At 45.3% G+C, this 20,004-nt stretch overlaps 3 protein-coding genes across 3 annotated transcripts; 2 read left to right on the top strand and 1 right to left on the bottom strand.

Annotated features, from left to right (window-relative positions):
* Positions 1-1,711: 1,711 nt before the first annotated feature.
* LDLRAD1 (low density lipoprotein receptor class A domain containing 1) lies at positions 1,712-6,038 on the top strand (the record flags this gene model as incomplete). Its single annotated transcript, XM_080349224.1, has 6 exons — positions 1,712-1,732; positions 2,134-2,188; positions 3,727-3,858; positions 4,290-4,427; positions 4,994-5,122; positions 5,893-6,038. 6 exons carry the CDS (start codon positions 1,712-1,714, stop codon positions 6,036-6,038), a joined length of 621 nt encoding a protein of 206 aa, XP_080205350.1.
* Positions 6,039-10,244: 4,206 nt separating this feature from the next.
* LRRC42 (leucine rich repeat containing 42) lies at positions 10,245-16,445 on the bottom strand. The gene is made up of 8 exons (XM_080349158.1): positions 16,365-16,445; positions 15,062-15,537; positions 12,885-13,016; positions 11,895-12,013; positions 11,398-11,486; positions 11,206-11,319; positions 10,983-11,067; positions 10,245-10,615 (listed from the first exon to the last, which is right to left on the bottom strand). The coding sequence occupies exons 2-8, from the start codon at positions 15,529-15,531 to the stop codon at positions 10,359-10,361; spliced, it is 1,266 nt and encodes a 421-aa protein (XP_080205284.1). The 5' UTR covers positions 15,532-15,537; positions 16,365-16,445; the 3' UTR covers positions 10,245-10,358.
* On the top strand, positions 16,432-19,585 carry IFT25 (intraflagellar transport 25). Its single transcript, XM_080349159.1, has 5 exons — positions 16,432-16,923; positions 17,294-17,400; positions 18,037-18,105; positions 18,686-18,729; positions 19,219-19,585. The coding sequence occupies exons 1-5, from the start codon at positions 16,826-16,828 to the stop codon at positions 19,324-19,326; spliced, it is 426 nt and encodes a 141-aa protein (XP_080205285.1). The 5' UTR covers positions 16,432-16,825; the 3' UTR covers positions 19,327-19,585.
* The last annotated feature ends 419 nt before the right edge of the window (positions 19,586-20,004 follow it).

Genomic DNA, 20,004 nt, shown 5'->3' with positions numbered 1-20,004 from the left:
ATTTCCAGTTTTAAATGGAATCTTGGTGTTTGACTTTACAGAATGTTGTGTTTGTTTTTTCTTTTTTAATGTTTGACTTCCTGGTATCTTCCTTCTCAGAAGCTGCAATTTGGGTTTGATCTCAGCCCAAGACCACCATTTAAATGAAGGGCCTTAAATTATTGAAACTGCAGGAGGAAAGCATTTTATATTCTCTTTAGGCATGTATTCAATTGAACTTGTATCTGATTTTAAATAGAATCATCTTAACACAAATGAGGCAACCCTCTCAAGTGTGAAAGTCACTGCTGGCAGAAATAACCGTGGTGCTTTTGGGGAGACATGAAGCTTTTTTCAGGTTCTAGAATTAACCAGTAGTCTCCCATCACATCAGGTATCTTCATTTGTGTTCCCTTAAACTTTATTTCTTTTACTTCAAAAAGGAGGGAGGAGGGCGATGGAGAGGGAAGGGGCCTTAACTGTTCCTCCGTGTCAGGTGTTATTTGGTGCTTTGAGTCAATTCACTTAAGGCAACTGTCTCAGAGCAAACTCAGAAGCAATGGAGCTGCCAAGGTCTCTGAAGCCCTGGTGAGCTGATCTTGCTGGTGCTTGGAGAGGAATCCTCATCTGTGGGCTGGCAACGATTTGCAGTTGTTTGTGTTTTATGGACCCTCCTGAAAGCAAGAAGAGGAATTTGTGCTCCTCAAGCACTTTATTCCAGTGCTTCTTGTCCCCCTACCCCGTGGCAAAGCAGCCTGCTCCTGCTATTTTATCCTTGAAGCTGTAAAACACTCTGTGCACTGTGCTGAAGCCTGCAGACAGTTTAGAAGGCGGCAACCTATTTGTAAGTTTGTGTTAGCTACAGGCTGAGCTGCTGAGACTTACTGCAGGTCTGGAAGTTCAAGTATGCAAGTAGAGGAGAGGAACCAGGAGGATTTGCTCTGCCTGTGCTCCTTGTCCAGGCAGGGAAGCTGTTCCAAACAGTTGTATCCTGCACAGCTCTGGGGGCATCTGATCGTCTCGCAGGAGTCTGTGTGGATGCTGCTACGAGGTCAGCATAAATGGGCCTGATGCTGCTGCGTTGTCAGCCCTGTTGTGGGAAGGAGGTGGGGAGAAGGGGTTGTGTGTGAAGATGATGACGCTCTCTTCCCTCAAGCTTTCCTCATGAAGCCAGGTTCTCCCTGACCAGGACCAGGGTGAATGCAACCAACATCAGCTGCAGGTGAGTGTTTATTTTCTGAACCAGTGTCAGGAGTGGCAACAGGGTTCTCAGCATCCAAAATCTCTGCTTGCTTTAGGATTTGCCTAATGCCCTGTTGTGAAACCAAGATTGAGCTAGGAGGAATCAGAAGCTGGAACAGGCTGCCCAGAAAAGTGGTGGAGTCACCATACCTCGAGGTGTTCAAAAGGTGTTTAACGAGGTTCTTAGGGACATGGTTTAGTGCTAGAGTTAAATTAGGTTACGGCTGGACTTGATGATCCTGAGGGTCTCTTCCAACTGAAATGATTCTATGATTCTAAGCAAACCAGAAACGTCGCTTCCAACCAGAGCTGGAGCATGGGCTCGGCGCTGCCTTCCCCATCGTCTCCTGCTCCCGTGCCTGGGCAGCAGCACGCTCCCCGCTCTCCTGCCTCTGTTGGGGTTTGTATCCTGGTAACATCACTCATGTGGAGGTGCAGAAAACTCCCTGCGGTCCTCTGAGCTGCTGCAAGGGCTGTCGCTCTGGGAAGGATGAACAAAATTCGCCCCCAGGTACAGCCCTTCTCTTCGGAAAAATCTTATGTGCAGCTGCTTCCTAAAGTACACGTGTTCTTGCTAGTGTTGTTTGAGCTCTTTATCTCTGGGTTCTGTAAGATTTGGAGTTGTTTCTTCTTAACCTAATTTGATACAAAAGGAAAGTACGGATATCAAATGTTGAACTTGCATTAGTGTTTGTTTTACAAATGTGTAACTAAGATTTAAAAGTTGATCTAATTGACCGCTCTGTGAATTAAATCTGGGCCACTTTTCCACTGAAGCAATTTTTGCTTGTATGGAAAATAATGCCATTCATTATATATTCCTGGGTAAGATGGTATGAGAACCAGAAAGGCCTAACTGCGTGGTTACTGCATGCTGCTTCTGTAATCAGTCTTTTATTCATTTCCTTCTAGAGAAACGGTGATGTAGCTACTTTTGATTCAACAAAGTCCTTCTCTGAAGAAAGAGGTAACAAATAAAATGCAGAGCTTAACATTGTTATTATTAAAGTATACATCAACTGAAATGATCTATGTAATGTAAAATACAAGTAGTATTTATGGTCTGTTGAGACTTGGGTTTTTTTCCCTCCTTCTGTGTAGTGAAATGTCCAGACTATAAAATTAATAATCTTAAGCTGTTCTTTGTTGTCCCGGAGTTGGCAGTCTTATGGTACAGCAGCATGATAAGCAGTCTTTGTCTGTCACAGAAGAGGTTCCTAATGAGCTTTCCATCAGCTTTCTATACATTCCTGATAGCCAAACTTCAGCAAATTTTGACCATTTTAAGAAGGAGAAGGCGAGATCAAACAGAATCAATAGCAAACCTGTAGATCGGGTTGCAGCAACATTTCATCACTGCCATCATTTTATACGCGTATCTGTTTGCAACTGTTGTGCTTTCTGGTCAAACGTGTTGTCTTGTAGACACAGACATGCTGTAATTCACCACTTTTCTTTCAAGCTGAAATGTTCTGTGTTTGATTCCCTCTCGGGCGTGACAGAGGGGCGGTAACTGTAACCTAGATCCCTTTGCTGTTGTTCCTTTACTTGGCGTTTGTACAACGCAATAACTAAGTAAATAGGGAACACAGCTAAGTCAAATTCTAAATTTTGATTAAACCTCTTTAAGTTCAGAAATACCAAAATCCAGTTATACAGGCAGGGTTGTGTTAAGTGACCGGTTATGTGTTTCTCAGATGACCATGTTAATATTTTTTTTTTTTCTGTTGGTCTGAAAATACAAAAGAATGCAAGAAAATACAGTGTTGGTTTAGAGACAAAGCACTGGTGCTGCAGGTCGCTGAGATGAGGGCAGTGGATCGGTATTGCTGTTACACAGGCTGTTCTTGTGCTGCGGTGACTGTGGGCTTGACATTTAGCTTCTGGATTTGGCTCGGTTTACATACATGACTTTCTGAAAGCTGGACTCCCTGGAAGGTTGCTGCCCTTTGTACCCTGGAAATGTCTTTGGGGAGGAAAAGGGCTGCTCTTCAGCCAGTTCTCACTATTTTGAGCTGATAATTCAGCCTTCTGTGGAAGTGTTAGAGTCCTGGTTGGGGCAGAAAGCCCAAAATGCTGTAAAGTGAAATTTTTATCTCTTGAGGAGTTTTGCAGTGGGCTGTGGGAGGGCACCTTTCCCAGCCTTCCAGTGACCTGCCTTGTGTTTTGATTGCTCTTGCCAGAAGCTTCTCCAACTTCTCCACCCCAGTGTGTTCAGTGAGCTCCGTCAGAGAAGTGTGTTTGTGCCATTCGGTCCTGGTGCTCCATAATGGCCTCACAGGCTCTTCCACACCGCAAGCAGAAAAATTCCTTACAAGGAGTTGTTTAACATGAGAATTTGGCTATTAAAACTCAACTATCAAGCCCCAAGCCCCAGTAACGCCCTGCCAGTCCCACATGCAGAGCCCCCCAAAACATCACCCTCACGGCTCTGTCCCGTTCCCCTCTGAAACACCTGCCAGACCCTTGCCCAGCCCCTCACCTCTGGCTCTGCCCTCCCAACAGGCTGCTGCCGGCCATGCAGCGCCCATGGGGGCTGCACACAGAGACGTGTCTGCATCTCTGCCGTGGCACTGCTCGTCCTCCTGGCTGCTGTGGGCTTGGCGGTGGCACTGGCACTCCTGCCACGTGCACCAGGTTTGTCTCCCAAGGATTTTTTTTCATTTCTTTTTAAATAAGAGTGGCAGAAAATGATGTTGCATGAGAAGAGCTTTCATGTCCATCACTGTGCATGAAGCGGCGCTTCCCAGTGCAGACCAGGGGGAAGGAAGGGGACTAGCAGAGTGATGTGGGGCTGGACCAGTTTTGGACAACCCAAGTCACCATGAGCTGTTCCTCAGCTCCAGAGTCCTGCTCCACAGGGCTGTGGTAACTCTGGGTGGTGTGATCATGATTCAAACTGCTGGTGCAGTCTTCAGACTCTGCCATGAACCCACCAGAGATTAATTCTTGGCCCTGGCTATTCCAGAGTAACAAATGCATTTCAGAAATCCCCTTTTCTTCCCTTTGATATGTCCTTCATACCATGAAAATGCTGGAAAATAAAGTATTTCTTGCTTTCCCTTCAGTGAACCGCTTCTGTGCAGCCTCCAATAACCGGACAGGCTTCTTGTGTGATGACAGAGCGACCTGCGTCCCAGCCAGTCAGGTCTGCAATGGAGTCAGCAACTGCAGGAATGGAGAGGATGAGCAGGAGGAGCTCTGTGGTGAGTGGTTTTTTTTGTCACTGTCCTCTCCATGCTGGTCTTCCTGCTGTGAGACTGAGCAGCCAGTGTCCCTCTAATCCTGCTTCACACTTCTGGACACATACAAGAGCAGATGAACCTGGTAGATCTTTTGTAGGGCAGATGCGGAGTGCATCTGTCAAAAACTGTCCAGTGCTGCCCAAAACCCAGTGGGAGTGCCAGGAATCAAAGACCCCAAGCTCCTCTGACTTTCCTTGGTTTATTTTTTTAAACCACAATGCTATATTCCTCCATTTTTTAACCTGCATGCCTATGGAGCTGATTTTTTGTCCACCTACCCTGGAAAAAACTCTTTAAAGCAGAAGCCCAGGGCACTCAGACTCTGCTCCTGTCTTAGCCATGAACGTCCCTGTTCCTCTCTAACTGCAGCTTCCCCATCTGCCCTGTGTTTTGTGCCCATACCATGTGGGGAATGACAGACTGACTGACTCCCCGTGACAGCAGCCTTTGGTAGCTGCCATCCCCATTTTGACCGGTGCGTCTGTGCCTGGTGGAGGTGAGCATGTCCTGCGTGTCTACCCTTGCAGGTGACGTGCCCCGCAGCGTCCCGGGATACCTGGTTTTCCGCTGCAGTAACCCCACATACTGGGTCTATGCTGATCAGAGGTGTGACGGGATGAACGACTGCGGAGACTGCTCGGACGAGATGGGGAGCTGTAAGTCTCTCTTTGGGCTACTTCTGGGCAAAAGGTCTTTTCTGCTGATGGATTTAAATAGGCTGTACAGGTGTGGTGCTCAGTGGTGCTGCTGGAAATGCCGGCAGACTGGCATCCACTGCGAAAACACAAAATAGATGGGATAGGGCATGAGTACGAACTGTGTGGGCTCCCTCCCATTAGCCGCCAGGGGTTCTGTGTCACAACCTGGTGGCAACTGTGAGAGGAAAGGCTCCATGCTTTTCTCCCAGCCCCAAAAGTTGTTCCTCCTCTGCAGCTTTGCTTAGTGTGGAGCAGTTTTGTTGGAATGTGTAGCTGCAGGCAGCAGCAATCATTCAAACTGGCCTCTGGTGGCTGGCCAGGAAACGGTATGTGTGCCTCAGCAGCTTCAAAGGCATCTAGATCCTTCTCTCACTAAAATGAGCAGCAGCTTTGCTAAGTCACCCCTGTGGTTCTGAATCTCGGGCAAGACCTGCCTATATCAGCAGCTTTCTGTAGAGCAGCTTGCTAAAAAAAAACAAATACAGCTAGTTGTTCCTCCCAGGATGGCAGGTCTGCCACAAAGGCCATTGCAATGCCACGCTCCATGGCTGTCTCCCACAAGCAGCATCAAGTGAGTGTCCTCTTTGATGGGTTCTGAGACTCAGGGTCATCACCAGTGGCTTTTCAGTAGCTGCCAGGGACAAAAGGGTAGCTACCTGTTTAAGAGAGGAGGGAAGGGGGTCAGGGCAGCAGAACCATTTCTCTTCCATGCTTTCCATCCCTTGCAGTGGCTGCCTGCCCCCCATGTGGGTCAGAGTGGTGGAGCTGCAGCCCCGTGCTCTACCAGTACTGTTCCTGCGTCCCCAGGAGGCTGTGCAGGGATGGCATCCAGCATTGCCTCAGCTGGTCCGATGAGTATGTCTGCAGACCTTGAAGTCTTGGCGCTCAGCAGCATTGGAGACCACAGGGTACTTCCTGCTTTGTCACCTTTAAGCCTTGGTGTCCTCCTGCTCTGCCACCCACTTGGGGAGCTCCAACCCAAGCAAATCCTCAGCAGCAGCACACTGACCGGCACGCAGTGACACCGAACAGGGATGAAGTGCATATGGCAGCCCATGCTGAAGGCTGGACACTGGCTGTGGGACACCTTTAAGGGTTCTCCTGTCATGCAAGGGTGAGTCATTTCTACGTGGGCAGAGCACTCTCTTGCAGCATTGACTCGATGGGTTGTGTGCAGACTGCTGGAGACTGTTTCCCAGCTGGTGCCAATACAGACACCATGTTTTCCAAACCCTTGGCAAGGGATTTCTGCTGTATGGACATGCTGGTGCCTTTGCAGGCAGCCAGATGAAGGTACATTGAGGACTACCCTAAAGACCAGGAGCTGAGTGAGGTGAGCCTTTGTAGCCCTTGGGTTAGCATTTCTCTCTGACGTGTCCTCACGCTCCTGATCCTCACAGGCAGGAGAAGCCTGTGTTTGTGTTCAAAGCACATCTGTGGGTGTTTCAGCAGCAGTTTTGAAAGTTCTGTGTTGATGCTCCCAGGACAGTTTCTTGGGAACGCTGTGCTACAGGTGACACAATGGGGAGCTGCTGTATGGGCCACCTCCTACACTCTTCTCAAATCATGAAGGCCAACACAGAGAGTGTAACGGCAAGGAAGTCTGAAGTGAGTGTTTGTGGGGACAAGTTACTGTGTCCCTGTGACCATATACATGTCTCTGTGTGCCAGGGCAGGGAACTGACGTGTGTATAAAATGTACTTCTCTCAGGGCTGTGCAGTTCTGGAGCAGCAGCTTAGCAGGTTGAGAACAGCCGTGGGGCTGGAATGTGTTTGCACTGAAGTTGGCAAAGAAAGGAGAAAAATAAGTTGCAGCCTCAGAGCAGGGAGCAACAGAAAACCAAGTGCCACTCCCAGGGCGACATGGGATGACAGAGGGTCTGTTCACTGCTCGTTTCACTCCTCTGACAGCAAAGCAGGATCAGGCAGCTAAACCTTCAAAGCAGTCCTCAGGATACAGATACAGACATGCCACTGAAGTTTAAGAAAGATGCAGTTTTTCTATGTTCCTTTGAAAAATCTCATATGTGTCTAACACATCTGAGAAAAAGCCGCATTTACAGGGTGTGCATTTACTTTTCTAAGCCCAAAATAAACATCAGGTGACTCTCTTCCCAACACCATCCCAGGTCATAGATCTTTAAAAATAAAACCCTGTTCACTCATTTCCTCTCTGTTCTGTGATCTGCAACTCTGCCTGTCACCATGACTTGTATCAACAGTGAAAGTTTCTCCTAATTTGTAGCTGGGATACAGCTATAGATCCGTGAGATCTTTTTAAAATAGCTTTACAGTATTCTGACTCATACTTCACCTGGAATGAGGTGGCAAAACTCTGCATAATGGAACCAGTACTACAGGAAACCACATTTAATAACCTGTCCCTCTCCATGCCTGGCTGGGATGGATGGCTCGTATCTCTGTGTCTGTAAAACATTACAGCAGTGCACTCAGTGCTGCAGCTCAGAAGAGAGGTTAGGAGTTTTCTAGGTAAACATTTCTCACTTGCAAGCTTCTAGCCTCAATCAAAACCTGAAATCGAGATGCACATTTTTACTGGAGAGTCACAGACATCTAACGCTTCAACAAGGCTGAGCTGGAGTTGGTAAATAGAAACCTTATTGTGGTTGCTGTTGTTACTCAAAGTATGTTCTGGGGCAACCAGCAAGGCAGTCTTGCAGCATTTCTTAAGATGAGCTCAAGGAAGGATGGTTAAGAGGCAGCGCTACTGGGTCAGCCTCTCCTTCCTGGGGAAGAAGAGCTCCTTTCCAATGCAGATTGGGTTCAGTCAGGGATTGTTTGCCTGTTCCTTGGCTTTGAAAAGGATGTGCAACAAGCTCTCTGCGTCGGGAGGGGGCAGGTGGGCTATGGCTGCTGCATGATTCTATGGGGCAGCAGTCAAAGGAAGGCGGATGAGGAAACAGAGGCAGGCTCAGGGTGCATGGAAGGTGTCTCTGGCTGCAAAGGGGAAAGCAAATGCAGTCTTCCTCTCCCTTTCTTCCATCTCTCGGCTTTGTAGTTGAGCTGAACCACAAAGAAATGGGGTTAGGAATGTGATCTCTGCACTGGAGGAGCTGGCCCATCCAGTACCTGCAGGGCAGAGCCTCAGGGTTGCTCTCCAGCTGATGTCCTTGCATCAGTTCCCAGCCAGTGCTCCTTGGAGGCCAGAGCTGTGATTAATGGCCTTGGGTTAGGAGGGGGGAACTGGGGACTCATCCTGCTCTGGATTTACACCTGTGAAGAGACTAACCAAGAGAGACATGCAAAGCAGCAGTCCACAGGCAGCAAGACCCAGAAGCCAGCCTGGAAACAACCAGGGACGTGGCAGGCACTTGGCTGAGCCGCTCTATTTCAGGGTGAGACTCCTGTAATTTTCTTTCTTACTGCTTTGTTCCTGGTCAGCAGAGGCTGTGTGCCTTACAGAGAACAATAAACAGAGATTAGTGGGTTGAGGACATAGTGATGTGTCTTAAGTCTTCCTAGGGAAAAACTTACACAGTACTGTGTTTAAAAGTCTGCTGGTCAGCAAGAAACCTAAGAAAAGGGGTAATTGTACCAGAGATGGAGAGTGTAAGAAACACAGTACTCTAAAACACCTCTTCTGGAGAGGAAAGCTGTACTGTATTATTTTACTAACAAGCCTGTGACCTAGGGCAGACTGTTGATGTCAAATCAAGATGTGCCTATTTTCCAGCTCAAGGCATCAGCTCCCAGCTGCTTTACTGATGTGAAATGGAGTATATGATCCTCTGGGATGTGTGTGTCTCCACAGTCAGATTAGCAGATCTCCACGGTGGTGGAAGGGCTAGCGAAAGAAATCCCTGGTGGCCATTGAACCAGTGGCAGGAGGAGGATTATACTTGAGCGTCACAGTTTACTTGCTCCCTGTTGAGACGCTGTTTTGCTCAGTTACTCTTTGTGCTGTTATTTGTCTCTGCAGAGGCCTGATGTAGTTGTCAGTGGAAGCTATTAATAGCCTTGATTTTCTGGGAAAAAATGTAGGGCTTGAATCCAAGTATGCTTGTTTTGGTCTGCAGTCCTTTTGGGGGGGGAAACAAAATCAGCAATAAAAGAACAAAGAAAGAAAAGGGGTTTAGCTCTGTATGCATTTTTGAGGTGAAGTTCCTTTTCTTGGCCTCTTCATGATTCCCAAGGATGTGATGCTTTTCTTGTCACTGAATTATGGTAAGCAACAGTGCAAAAGGCAGATTTCTTCTACTAGTGCTTATTTAGAGGATACCTGTAGTAAATTCTTGGTCTTAGGCGTGAGAGCACACTGATGGTCGCATGGCCCAACTCACAGGCACTGTGTACCTTGGTCAATTTTGATATAATAGAAGCACTCAGGGCAGGAATTCAATGATTAACAGACCTGCAGCATTTCAGCTGTGCTCCTGTCTTCAGACAGACCAACGCAAGAGTCTGAGTGTCAAGGGTTTTTTTTACAGCAAATATGTTTAATTCATATTTCAATAAAAAATTCCCTGTTTTTAGATGGGGAAGTACCCAAGCATGCACAGATGCTGAGAATGGGTTTTAAACCCCAGAATGCTCTCAAATGCAGTGAACTTGCTTATAAGGGAGAATATAGTACAGCTGCAGTCTAATTCCTACAGTAACCCAGTTTCAGCTTCTATTTCCTGGGCTAAAATGAGAGATGAGGGACTTGTGTTCTACTTTAGCTTTCTGCAATACCTGTTAGCAAAGGGTTACTGTCTCTCTGCCTTCCTGCCCTGAGGCTTGTGCTTCTCCTTTTCGCTTCCTCCTGTTGTCAGAGCTCTGTCAGCCCAGCCTGGTGCTTCCAGCCTGAGGTTTATGTTCTGCCGACACGATTCACGTCCCAAGGCACTTGACAAGCACAGTGCAGCTTCATTTCAGATGAGCTGCAGTGATTTGTCTTTCTGCCTCTCAAGGGGCAAGAGAGGAGGAGGGATAGCACCTGCTATTTTTGTGAATTCTATCTATTGTCAGAAGAATTAGTTAAGGATGACAACAAAAACTTTATTTGAAAAAATTATTGTGTATTGAAAATATACAGTAGTATCATCAACCTTCTCCTTGACTCTGTCCCTCCCCAGGCATATCACAGCAAACAGATTTGACAGTACTGGTCTCCTTTGTTACTTCCTCTCAATATGTTTAAATTCTGTCATCAGCAAGAAAACAACAAACAAAGGACCCAGTTCTTTCTGACTCAGTAGGTGTTTAATAAATCCCAGTCCTCCACAGTGAGGCACAGATGCTTCTGTTTGGAAGTCCTTTCTCTCTCTTGTTCAGCCAAAGGTCTTTTTTTATTGTTCTTTAATTCGTGGCTGCCTGCAACCTCCTTTTTCAAAGGTAAATGGCAATTCTGAACCTTTTCCTTATAAAACTGCAAGTTTCCAGATGCATTTGTTTCTGCCTCCACCAGCTTGCATTTGACTACTTCCTTTATTTTGTGTGTCTTGCCATCTACAGGGAAAAAAAAAATCAAGTTTAGATTTTGGGAAAACAGAATTATGCCATAAAATGCACACTTGTGTTGCAAATTGTTTTGGCCAAGCCAACCTGGAATACTGGCTGCTTTGCTGAAATGTGCATAGGGAAAAATAGTTCAGAATTTTCAAGAGAAAACTCAGTTATTATATGTTCTCCTAAGCGTGCTGCCATGCCCTACTTTTAAGAGTTATGCAGTAGTCTAACAAATGAAAACCTCAAACACAGTGTAATGCAGTTACACAAATGGCTGAAACTGCACACCTGAGATGCTATTTGTACATATATATATATTCCTTCTAGAAAAGAAAACAAACTATGTGGTCTTTATGCAGTTACGTACAGAAGTGCAGAGCTGCTGTTCTGGATCTCAAGTTGTCTTGTGGCTTGATGGCCTCCATAACTGCCTGCTCCCACTGCAAAATTGTCTGAAATAACATTTGAAGCAGTTAATATACTTCTTGAAATATCACTGGAAACAACTCTATCCCTTATTCTCTCCAATTCAGTGATTTAATACTCCGTAAGGACAATTTCTAGAGAATAAAAGACTTAAAACCCCATACCTGTTCTGCCCATCCCTCTGTTTTGCAGTTACTATGGTCAAATTCTTTCAGAGGCACTTTTGAGTGAACCAGGCCTATCTGCGTTTGGATCTGCTTAATGACGGCATTAACATCCTAAGGAAAAGGGAAATAAAACAGTCAGAGGAGAACATTCAATTATTCTCATGCAGTAAACTTAGGTACTTTTTTTACCTTGAGACCTGTCCCAGAAATGTCCAAACAATTCAATTTCTTGAAGGAAAGAAGGTATCTGATTCCAGCATCTGTGATTTTAGGATTACCTGTAAGATCAAGTAAAGTTAATGAAAATGCAAGATATGGAAAAAAGTGATCAGAATACCAAGAAACTATTTGTTCCAAAAGCTAGTACTGGAACAAGGTGGTTTGGGCCTTTTTTTGTAGTATGTTTCATGTTTTGAAAGTGAGTCAAAACTGACTTTTGCCCTCTAATGATCAAAATACAAGTATTTACAATACCAATTCTCAAACTATCAAAAATATTTATGGTAAGTAGCAAGTGGCTGAGACTACAAGTATGATCTGTGCCTTCTGGAAAGTTGCTGGTGAAATTTGGGGTTGAGTATCATGGAAATCATCAAATTAATTGTATTCCTTCAATATTAAGGAAGATAAATTCTCTATTAGAAGGGATACAATTTGCTTCTAATATTAAACCATGAAGTACTTACAAGATAAGTCTAATACCAAAAGATTCTCAAGTCCCTTTTTCAATACTCGTACTGGTGCTGTCATTCTGCGAAGGCCTGCATCTGATAAAGAGTTGTCTTTCAGGAGAAGCCGTTTTACGCTGCGAAGAGACATACAAATGCATAGTTTACAGTCATTATTTTAGACAGTTTTGCAAAATGTCCTAAACCTCTGTGTCAGAAGGCTGGGGTCTTCCTCTGCCAAGAAAACATGTTACTTTGTTAACATTAGTAAAAAAATAGCAAGAAAGATGCCTGGGTTCATAGGACCAACAAATATTTTTGTATTGCCTCTGCTAGCTCAAGAATTAAGGGCTTACTTGACCAGCTATTCCCAGAGCTGCAGTGACAAACTGATCCTAGAGCACAAGTGTTTGCTAACAAAGACAATAAGGTTCTTTATACACTGAAGTTCTTTAAACCAAGGCTGCCAATCTCAAATCCACTTGGAACTAAAAAGAGAAAAATGCTTGGCAAAATGGGAGAGAGGGAAATTTGGTAAGAGATACAGCAATGATTTTAAGTAAACAATGAGATATTATAACATAGATGAACAAAACTCAGGGAAAAACATTACACTGAAACATTCTCCAGAGCACTTAAAGACAACACTTTGATGCAAAATGTACAAAAATCTTATCGTCAAATGAAAGTGTAAAACTGTTCCAATGCTTAAGATGAAGTTTTTACTTGGCCAATGAAAATCATAAGAAGTTGATTTAAAAACATGAGACATCTTGCAGATTTGTAGGACCTCTTATGATTCAGTATGTGCTTTGGATCATGTGCTTTGTGCACAATAAATTCTGTATTTTATTTATCTCAAGAACAAGTTTTATGAACAACCAAAATCTTCAAACTTAGCATTGCTGCCTGTGAAACTTTCCTTCAAAGTCACAACTCGATTCTTTGAAACACTTAGTGAAAGGAAACTAAAGTGTCATTTTTAGCTACATGTCAAGAAATCTGTACCTAGACAGAGCCTCTTTGGTGAGGTGTTCCAGCAGCTCATGTTCATCTCCGAGTTTACAACAGGAGAGATCCAAACACGTCAGCTCCCGGAAAGACTTAATTTCTTCTAGCTTTGCAGAGATAACCAGGTATCTGCAAAGAGAAAAAAGAAAAGATATCAGTGTTCAGGCACACCAAAAGGCACCTCTATGCTCAAGTGTCACAAGCACAATGCAGTTGTTTCTTTTAAGTACCTACAAGAAAATTAACATAAATAAGCCAGCTGTCCTAATGACCGTTTTATGTGCAGCCTGCACACAACACATCTGAGTTCACAGTCTTCTCCTTGAACAAATGTCATAGTTTTGCTTTGATCCAAAATATTGCACAAAGACTTAAGACTTTAAAACTAGCAAACATCACAACTAGGGACTTCTTTACAGATTATTATTGTACTATTTCAGAATAATGCATAATATACATTCCAGTTTACCATAAATCAACTTCAGTTGATTTATCCTCAGTATCTAGGAAGAGTGTAGACAAACCCACATCCATCCAGGTTTAAAGTCCACTTCAAATTTATGAGGATAGCTTGCCAAATGGCAAAAATTTACTTTTTGTATACATAAATAAAATACTTCTCTAGAGATGTAAGTCCTATAGGACATCTGCAGGACTCCAACTAGAGCTTTGAGTACACCCCAGGCAGTAGCTCCTCAGTGGGTTATTTTTTTAGCTGTCTTGGTTCCCTGATCTGATTCACTCTGCAACCATGCAAACATCTGTGCAGGAACTATTCAGTAGGAGGTTTAGAGACAGGAATAAACCACTGAAGAATGGCATGCATGAATATGCAGTAATGAGCACATCGCAGTTACTACCTCACCGATCTTCCCTGCATTTACTTTTTATTGTCCCCGTGGCAAGATAAGCCCCAAATTCCCTACTCTCTCCTGAATTTACCTTATATTCCCTATGGCAAGACAAACCCTGAGGTCAGCATCTTTGCTGCTGAAATGAGGGGCGCTTGCTAATTTGATCCCTCAAGGAACACCTCTTTGGCCAAGCAAATAAAGGGACCTTAATATCCTCCCACTGTGAGTATACCTGTCAAACTACCCTGCCAAATCGCTTTGCTGTGCAGTTCAGCTATGCAAAGGCAGTACGTGTAGTCAAAGCGCAAGCCAGCTCTCGAGAGACACCACTAGCTCAGGGAGGTCGTGAAGAGAAGAGCAGGCTCTTTTGGAAATAAGATTCATCAGAAAATGCCTTTATATCTTCCTGGATTTCAAAGACTTGATACTTAACTTAGATTTCTGTAATGGCAGAAGATGCCAGAGGTAACTTCATTTCTGAATTAAGCCCATAAAAAGTATCTGTACTAGAGATAAAAAGGGAGTGGGTTTAAAGGATAAAACAAAGGATAATTGACCTCTGCTCAAAGATTCCTACTGTGCTCAAAACACCCTCGGCACTTCAGATGAATGTGCCTGTACTTTGATTTTAAACTGGATAAAACATCCCCCTTTTTCAAGTGCACAGATGGAATATAGACTGGTTATATTACCGGAGAAGACTTCAGTAGGCACAAGGCTTTAAAAACATAACCCAGTTTTAAGCTTGGCAAGACTCTCTTTTAGTGAAAGACAACATCGACATTGAGTAGATGAAAAGACTGGCTCTGGACTCCCATCAGAACCTCCTTAAAGCACATTCAGTGTGATAGGAACCACAATAAACTAGTGTAAAACCTGGACAACTTCCAAGCTTGTAACTTTTCTACAAGACTGAGTCTTCTTCTGATCCCTCAAAATTAAATAGGACAGCAAGCTTACAGCAAATAAACCCAGGCCAGTTTGCAAGGGTGTACTATGCAAGTGCTGATTATTATTGTTAAAAAATAGTTGTAGGTTAAATCCTTCACATAAAATCACCTGTTAGTTAACATGGATGTAGTCTGTTACCTGTATTATGTTTTGTATCTTAGAATGAAACCAGCAGCTGCACTTGTAGGAAAGAAATGGGGCAAAAGGAAGCAAGAAGAGTGACATAAGGCTCAGGTCATTTCATTAAAACATAAGCCCAAGAGATTAATTTTTTTAATTATTTTCGGATTAAAATAATTTAAGAAAAACTTCAAATGTGCTAGCAAAAAGCACTAGCAGACAACGATATTTGTTACTGAAGACACTTACCTATTTCGCAAGCATAATGAACATAGCACCAAACTGCCATATGCTTCAGTAAACTTTTGTAGAGCTCTCAGTCCCGTTACTGGTTCTGTGAACTTTTGCCTTGCTTCTGCGGCTGAAAAGAGCTTTTCAGCAATCTGCTCAGGGAAACCAATCAATGAGTCAATGTGATCAACATTGTCAGAAATGTAACTCAGCACTAGGCTGAAGAGAGACTTGGCCGAGTACCGGAGGTTCCCCTCCTTAGTGTACGTGAAGATGAAATGATCAGTCCTCTGCCTCCTTGCTCTATTGTCCTCCCTGTTCATACAAAGCTCCACCGAAAATCCTCTGGAAAAAAGCCTAAAAGGTCTTGTATTCTGTATGCCACGTGTACCCTGATTTACCATGTGCAGCTTCCCATTTTCACGCACGTATATTGGCCCAGTATCCAAGTGGCTTTCTGAGTGGAGACAGTAAGACATTCCCTTCATCCAGTTCTGCAAAAAAAACCCAAACGATAGATAGGTGAAGAATAATCACAGAGAAAAACACTACACAGCCCCCAGACCCTGGCAGCTCTCAGTGCCCCGAGCATGGTGAAATAACCCTGCAGTGAGAATTCCAGGCTGCACAGAGCAGGGGTGTGTGCTGTCTGCCATCAAACCGCCAACACCACTCATGTGGTGACTGAACCCAGGCTGGGGGGCAGTGGCCGGGACTGGATGCCCATCGACCCTGGGCAGCGGGAGCGGGTCCGGGCGCTGTGCGGGAGGTGAACCCCACAGCTGGGCCCGGCTCCGGGGCAGGCGGGGGGAGGAGGAGGGTACATGGCTGACTGCAGCAGGGCAGGGCAGCCTGCTGGGGAATCCCCCCCGGGAGAGTGGGCAGGCTCCTGGTGCCCCTTTCCCAGCCCAGCCGGTGCCGGGGGGCTCTGGTCTGTGAGCGGGGGTCGTGGTGGGCGGCTGGAGGGCGCAAACCCACCCATGGCAGGATCTGACGAGGGATGGGGTCGTGTCAGCTCCTGCCCTGAGGGATTGGGGGCTCAGGTCCTGCGGGGCAGGAGGGGATCGTGCCCTGCCCGGCGTGGGGAAGGGGGTGCTGAAGGGATCGGGCGCTGCCCGGGGGCGGGGGGCGCGAGGGGATCGGGCCCTTCCAGGGGTGGGTCTGTGAAGGGATCGGGTCCTGCCCGGGGTGAGTGTGCCGGGGCCGGGCGCAGCCCCGACGGGCGCAAGGAGAAAGGTCCCCGCCCCGCCGGGCCGGGAGGTCTGGGGCAGGGAGGCGAGCGACCCCCGTCCCGCTCCCCGCCGGCTCGGCCCCCACCTACCTGCCCCGGGAGGGGCCGCCCCGACGCGCCGTCAGCCGCAGCGCGGCTCGGAGCTCCCGCCGCCCATCCCGGAGCGCTCGCGGGCGGAGCCGCGCCGGGGGCGGGCGGCGCGGGGCACGCCGGGAGCGGGGCTGAAGGGGGTGGGTGCGGCGGGAAGCCGTCCGCCTACCTCAGCGCTCCCAAACCTCCCACCTCCGCGGCGGCAGCCGCACCGCCATCCCTCCGCGCGGGGCCCGGGGCGTGAGGCTCCTGGGAGGCCACGGCACCGGCGGGGAGCCGGGAAAGGGGGCGCCGCGGCTGTGAGGGGCTATGGCTGCTCCGCACTTGCGAGGCTCTTAGTGTGAAGCGACGGATCCCGCAGGAGCCCGCGAAGCGCCGCGCAGCTCCCGCCGGCGGAAGGGCTGGCGTGGGCCGTTGCCTGGTAGCGGCGGGGCCGGCCTTGCCCTCCCCGCTGCCCCGGGATGAGGGCAGCCGACTGGTGCCTGAGCTCGGCGGGGGCTGCCCTGGTCCTGGCCACCTCCAGCGACGAGCACCACCCCGCCGAGAACATGGTGGACGGGTGAGGGGGCGCTGAGGGGCTGTGAGGGGACGCGGGTCCGGGCGGGAAGCGGCTCCTCCGGGGCGGGCGATCCCCCCAGGGATCCCGCCCGGTGCTGCCGCCACCGGAGCCTCTCACCGCCAGGCTCAGTGTTTTGCTTACCCGCGCGTGTTGGCACATAATTTAACTTCTTTTTTGAAGGACCCCCGCCCGCCATTCGTGGGCCTTTTTTGTGGTGCAGAGCCTGAACGTGGAGGTATTAATACTTCCAGAGAGCGTCATCATTTTCATACTGGTGTTTGGTCAAAATACCCCAAATAAAAACTGGCTTTGCACGTTGGTTGTAGCTGGAAAGCCACAGGTGGGGGGTTTTGTCCTGTTCTCTCCACAGAAGTTCAGAAACGTTCTGGACGACGACGGGCATGTTCCCACAGGAATTCATTATTGGTTTTCCCAAATGTGTAAAAATCAGCAAAGTCACAATCCAGTGTTACTTGGGTAAGACTTGATGCATTGCAGTTGGTAATATATGCGATGTTAAAATGTGTCTGTGCCTGTGTGTAAACTCTCAGTGTTGTATTCTGTAAGTAGCCACTTTTAACAGATTCATAAAGATTTAACTCCACAAAGCAATTGTCCTTGAAGTCCAAAGTTTTTCATAAATCAGGAAAAGATGGAAAATCTACCTTACCTGCACTTACTTTGTTCTTACAACATCTTGCATTGAGCTTATAATTAACTCTTCTGTTGCATAGTGATGGCTGTTGTAGTTTAATGGACAGGACTACTATTTAACTATTTATTTTGAATATTGATTATTATAATTTCTTAGACAGAACAGTCTTAGTCTTTTTAAAATAATGTGAAGGAAAATGTGAGTTCTAAACCAGAAGGGACTATTACAGAGTCAGAGCCTGGAGACAGGAGCTTGACCATTAGCAAGGGTTACAGAAAAGACACAAAAATTTATTGTTTGTTCAACTTGGACCACGAGGATGGTGGTTGTATTACAGTCCTGCCCCATAAGAATGGATTAGTTAATGCTTTTGAAGTGCTTTGTAGCTGAAAAGTGATGGAATAAATATCAATAAAGAATCAGAACTTGTTGATATTTTAAATGTGTCTGTATTTTAGTGCGGACCTTAAGGATTGAAAGAAGCGTATCTGAAGACCCTATAGGTTTTGAACAGTGTGTTGAAAAAGGTAAGAGTCTGAACCTGAAGCAGTGGGGATTTTGTGGGAATAACATTGATCTTTTTCTGTTAAACCAATGTCTATTTGTTGAGTAGTCAAGTGTGGCTTGATGATTATTTTATTATTTATTAATGTAATAGTCACATTTAAATGAAGTTTATGAACTTTACTGGTCTCTGGAGCAGTTTGGAGATGTAAAATGCTGTGTAAGGGCTGAAAGCACTGCTTGTGCACTCACTTTTATATTCCAAAAATTAAAACCAGGCTTGCATAGTATAATAGAGTATAATAGAGTGGCATTTCCTGGATTGTTTGGGTTTTGTTGTTGTTTGTTTGTTTTTGTTTTTTTAATGCCTCTTGGGTGACATTTTATAGAACAGTGTAATGAATAGGATATATATATGTACCCACTAGGATGTTGCAAACAGTATTTGTTCTCTTAAATCACCTTGTAAAAAATATAAGAACAATTTCTATATAGGATGTAAGTTTATGGTCCTTAAGGTTTCTTGAGCTCTGATGTCCAGTGAATACTTTTCACAGCATTGCATATTATTATTCATTATTTGCTTTAACCTGTATTTTCTAGATTTGCAACACACAGAAGGGGAGCTTCAAATGGAAGAATTTCCAGTGAGTATTTCCAGTGTACATAAGTAGCGCTTGATGGGACAGGATGTCTAAACTAACTGGGGAGAAACTTTTGAAAACCAAAACATGTCCTTACTTACAATTGCTGTTCAGCTGGTGTTAGATGTAGGAATTTGTAGATCATGGTATGAAATTGCACATCCTGACTGCGCCTTTGTAGATTATGGTATGAAATTGCACCTGTGTACTTCTCTGAACTATGTGAAATAGCTCTTTCCAGAAGCGTGGCAATCTTTCTTCTCTCTGTTGTTGCCTTTAAGGCTGCAGTATTTGGGAGGGATGGGACTTTTTTGAATTGTTGTCATCTAAAGAAGCTCTGAGGCTGGCTAGATGTATTAAAAGAGCTTGATTTTTCCGCAGTTTGGAAACAGATACAAATATCTAGATCCTTCTGTCTAACAAATGTCTGCAAATGTTGTTTGATAGTTATGTCACTACAGAGAATGCAATAACCTTTTTTTCCTTCCACAGCTTCCTGATTTCCAAGCCACTTACTTGCGTTTCATCATCAAATCTGCCTTTGATCATTTTGTGTCAGTGTACAGGGTGATGGCAGAGGCCACACCAGAAAACACTTAAGTCCAACTTAAATTTGTACTTCAAATTTTTTTATAAAGAAGTTATATTTTGACATCGTTGGCACAGAGAATATTTATTATTAAAACCTTGCATTAAAGTGGTTTTTGAAGGTACGGATGTAGTATGTATTCCTCACCAGTTCAATGTATGTAATGCAGTACTCTTGTTAATTGTAGTAACAGCTTTCTAGTTTTGTAACCTAGACTGTTGCTGTAGAACACTTGAACATATCTGAGTCAATTTAAATTAGTATGTTTATATCAGACTTTCTTAATATATTAATTAAAACTCTATTTCCCGTAAAATGTTTCCCTTGCACTCTGAGTTAAATAGAAAAAAAAGTGTGGAATACTTAAATGGGAGGTCGTCCTACTGTCAAATAAGTCCTTCAAAAGTTCTTAAATTGGTAACTTTCTTATCGACTCAAACTGTTCAGGATTAATAGGGTGACTATAAACGTCTACTAATGCTTAGAAATAACTGGGGTGGGAAGGGAAATAATCTGAAGCCATATGAAGTGGTCTGATAGATTTTTAATAATTGCCGGTCAGTCCCTTGTTTCTATAAATATTTTCTACCATCAGGTCACAGCTGCCTGTGCTTTATGCCATGACCATCATAACAAATACTAATAGAAACAAATGCTGATAGAGCTTCTGTTCTTCAGAAGCATTCTGT

This window comes from Nesoenas mayeri (assembly GCF_963082525.1).
Source record: "Nesoenas mayeri genome assembly, chromosome: 8".
NCBI classification, from domain to species: Eukaryota; Metazoa; Chordata; class Aves; order Columbiformes; family Columbidae; genus Nesoenas; species Nesoenas mayeri.
This window is presented reverse-complemented; position numbering and strand designations above follow the sequence as displayed.

Coding starts and splice junctions, on each gene's coding strand:
- LRRC42 (XM_080349158.1), bottom strand. CDS start 15,531: ATGAAGGGAATGTCTTACTGTCTCCACTCAGAAAGCCACTTGGATACT. Junction 13,017..15,061: donor TCATTATGCTTGCGAAATAG/GTAAGTGTCTTC, acceptor TTCTCTTTGCAG/ATACCTGGTTATCTCTGCAA. Junction 12,014..12,884: donor ACCAAAGAGGCTCTGTCTAG/GTACAGATTTCT, acceptor GTCTCTTCGCAG/CGTAAAACGGCTTCTCCTGA.
- IFT25 (XM_080349159.1), top strand. CDS start 16,826: ATGAGGGCAGCCGACTGGTGCCTGAGCTCGGCGGGGGCTGCCCTGGTC. Junction 18,106..18,685: donor TGAACAGTGTGTTGAAAAAG/GTAAGAGTCTGA, acceptor TGTATTTTCTAG/ATTTGCAACACACAGAAGGG. Junction 18,730..19,218: donor TTCAAATGGAAGAATTTCCA/GTGAGTATTTCC, acceptor TTCCTTCCACAG/CTTCCTGATTTCCAAGCCAC.